Genomic DNA, 2,927 nt, shown 5'->3' with positions numbered 1-2,927 from the left:
TTCCCAGAAAAAGATTGGAAATGGCAGCAAGGTTAGATTCTAGCATCAGTATGAGAATAATAGAAGCCATGTTCTGATAGTTACCATCTTACTATAAAACTCAGGTTGCACATATTGCTGCCTGTTGTGTATCGTATGTTGAGTATGATCAAGAGGCAATGGGTATAGTGAAAATAAAAGAAGATCTGGGCTGTGAATCTAGCTCTTCTACTTGCTTGTGTATGTAGATCTCAGTTGCCATATCTGTGACATGAGGTTAATAATACCATGTTTTTTGCAGGGCTGTGATGAAAATCAGTTGAGATCATCTATGTGAAAGCGCTTAACAGAAATCCAAAGGCACTTGATGAATGAAACGATTTTTTAAACCATTAAGGAAGACTCAGAAATATAATGTGATCTATACATATGTTTGTCCCTTCATTAAATGAACGCATCAAGAGTTTAAATATGTACCAGATGATCACCCGTTATGCAAGTCACCGTAGTTTGCACATAATTCAAAGTTTATGATTCATCTCGCAGCGACTTTCTGCTTCCAATCAAAGCTCAAGAATTCCACCTAAAAATGTTTTTCTGCTCAAAAGCTCTTTTTTATTACTTCCATGAGCCTTGTTCCAGAAAGCTGAGGATTCTCCAGGTCTGACCACTAATCAATGAGGCATTGGTGCCTCTTTCTTCAGTGCTTCTAGCCGGCCCACTGATAAGCTCCCTAGGTGAGATATACTACATTAAAACATGGTGCCCAAACAACAGCTTTAAGTGCCTGCTAGATCTCTGTTCTTTCAGAAGTCTCTCTCCACCTATCTCTCCACTAAAGATGGACTTAAAACTAAAAGATTGTGAATTTTGGTACAGTCTCCATGGCCAGGTCCCAGGGCTGCTGGACTGGGACATGGGGAAAGAGTTATTTCTGCCTTGTACCACAGACCAGTGCCCTTTAGCTGAGCAGATCCTTGCCAAATACAAAGTCCGAGTAATGAAGCCCCCAGAGATGCCTCAGAAGAGGAGACCCAGTCCTGATGAAGATGGTCCTCACTGTGAACCCAATCTGTGGATGTGGGTGGACCCCAATATCCTGTGCCCCTTTGGCAGCCAGGAGGCCCCAAAGCCCAGTGAAAAAGAGGATCTGACAAGCATTTCTCCTTTCCCTCAGCCCCCATTAAAAGATGAAGAGTCTAACTGCTCAGAGGACAAAGTGGTAGAGTCTCTGCCATCCTCCTCCAGTGAGCAGTCTCTTTTACAGAAGCAGGGCATCTATTCCCCCAGTGACTTTGAGCTCACAGAAGAGGAGGCTGAGGAACAAGAGGACAACTCCCTCCAGTCCCCTGAAAGGAAGTGCTTCCAGAGTCAGAAGCTACGGCAAATCAACAACCAAGTAAAGTCCTGGCAATGGCCCCCTCTCAATTGCAGCCACCTTATTTCCCTAGCATTAAGAAACAGCCCCCACTGCGGCCTCAGTGTGCAGGAGATCTACAGTTTCAGCCGACAGCATTTCCCCTTTTTCTGGACAGCTCCAGATGGCTGGAAGAGCACCATTCATTACAATCTCTGCTTCCTGGACAGCTTTGAGAAGATGCCAGACAGCCTTAAGGATGAAAATAATGCAAGACCTCACTCTTGCCTTTGGAAGCTCACTAAGGAGGGGCACCGCCGCTTTTGGGAGGAGACTCGTGCCTTAGCCTCTGCCCAAAGGGAGAGAATCCAAGAGTGCATGAGTCAGCCAGAGTTGCTGACCTCTCTCTTTCATCTTTGAAATACCGCTGCTCCCTTTTTGGAATACTGCCTTCCTTACTGTGCTTACTTATCCTCTGACTGATATTCATTAATCTCTAAACTTACCCAGCCTGGTTGGTGCCAAGCCTGTCTTTAGCTACTGTTACAATAATGGTGTTAAGTAAAGTTAGAGGTGGGTACAGGGGAGGCAGAACTTAAATCAAGGTGGAGAGTCATGGAAAGTCGCACGAGGAGAGCGGTTGTTGTTCCACATTTTGAGCAAAGGAAGGAAATCCTAGAAACAATGGCATGGAAACTAAGGAAAGAAGGATGTGTTTTGTGAAAGAAAGAAATTTTGTTTGTAGAGACTATTTTCACACATTAAAGTGAACAGTGGAATATAAAGCATAAAAGGCAGGATGGAGCCAAGCCATGGAGAACCTTGAGTGCCATGTGAAGAGAATTTGACTTGTGATGGAGAATCAAGTTTCCTCCTCTACCATTCATCAGCTACATCTCCTTTTTAAGTAACCCATTTCATCCTTCAGAACTTCACTTTTCTATTTCTGGCCCTGGACTTCTAAGCCTTGTTTCTTTGTCATCCAATTCCAGTATTAACAAATAATCCTGAACAGCTACTTTTAGTTTGTATGTTGAACATCCTTTGAAACATTCCTGTATTAACCCCAAGCCTTTTGATGATAAAGGTTTGTTTTCCATTCTTTTAGTTCTCAAGATGTTATTGAAGATATGCTAATGCGTCAAGATACATCTTAGATGCTGAGGATAAAAAGCTGAGGGATACTAGTGGGAGACACATTTATAATGTAAATATGATAAAACAGATGTGAGAAATTGACATAGAAGTGGGGAGACATTCTTCCTGGGAAAGACATTAAAGGCATTGGAAAAATACATTTTGAGCTAGTTTTGAAGAATAAATAGAAATTTGCTGAACAGGTAAACTGAAGTAGAGGCATTACAGAGGCAGCAATGTGAACAAAGTGGATGGAATGTTTTGGGGGAATGGCATGAAGTTCAGTGTGGCTTAAATACATGAGGACCATGAGTGACTAAGAGAAAACTATTAGGTGTTTGGACTTGTGGGTTTTTGGGAGCCAGGAGACATCAGTGGTGTTTTGCTAAAAAACAAACAAACAAAAATGAAACAAACCAGCAGCAAAAACAAACACTTCAGTATTGTTTTTCTA

The 2,927-nt window shown here is 42.3% G+C and overlaps 1 protein-coding gene across 1 annotated transcript; it reads left to right on the top strand.

The window, feature by feature from the left end:
- The first annotated feature begins 267 nt into the window (after positions 1 to 267).
- Positions 268 to 2,437, top strand: FOXR2 (forkhead box R2). The gene has a single exon (XM_017859052.1). It carries the CDS (start codon positions 821 to 823, stop codon positions 1,754 to 1,756), a length of 936 nt encoding a protein of 311 aa, XP_017714541.1. The 5' UTR covers positions 268 to 820; the 3' UTR covers positions 1,757 to 2,437.
- The last annotated feature ends 490 nt before the right edge of the window (positions 2,438 to 2,927 follow it).

This window comes from Rhinopithecus bieti, unplaced genomic scaffold (genome assembly GCF_001698545.2).
Source record: "Rhinopithecus bieti isolate Rb0 unplaced genomic scaffold, ASM169854v2 scaffold_49934, whole genome shotgun sequence".
Taxonomy (NCBI): domain Eukaryota; kingdom Metazoa; phylum Chordata; class Mammalia; order Primates; family Cercopithecidae; genus Rhinopithecus; species Rhinopithecus bieti.
The sequence above is the reverse complement of the archived record's forward strand: the minus strand, read 5'-3'. Positions and strand labels throughout refer to the sequence as shown.

What these genes read in the sequence shown, in the direction of transcription:
- FOXR2 (XM_017859052.1), top strand. Translation starts at nt 821, where the DNA reads ATGGACTTAAAACTAAAAGATTGTGAATTTTGGTACAGTCTCCATGGC.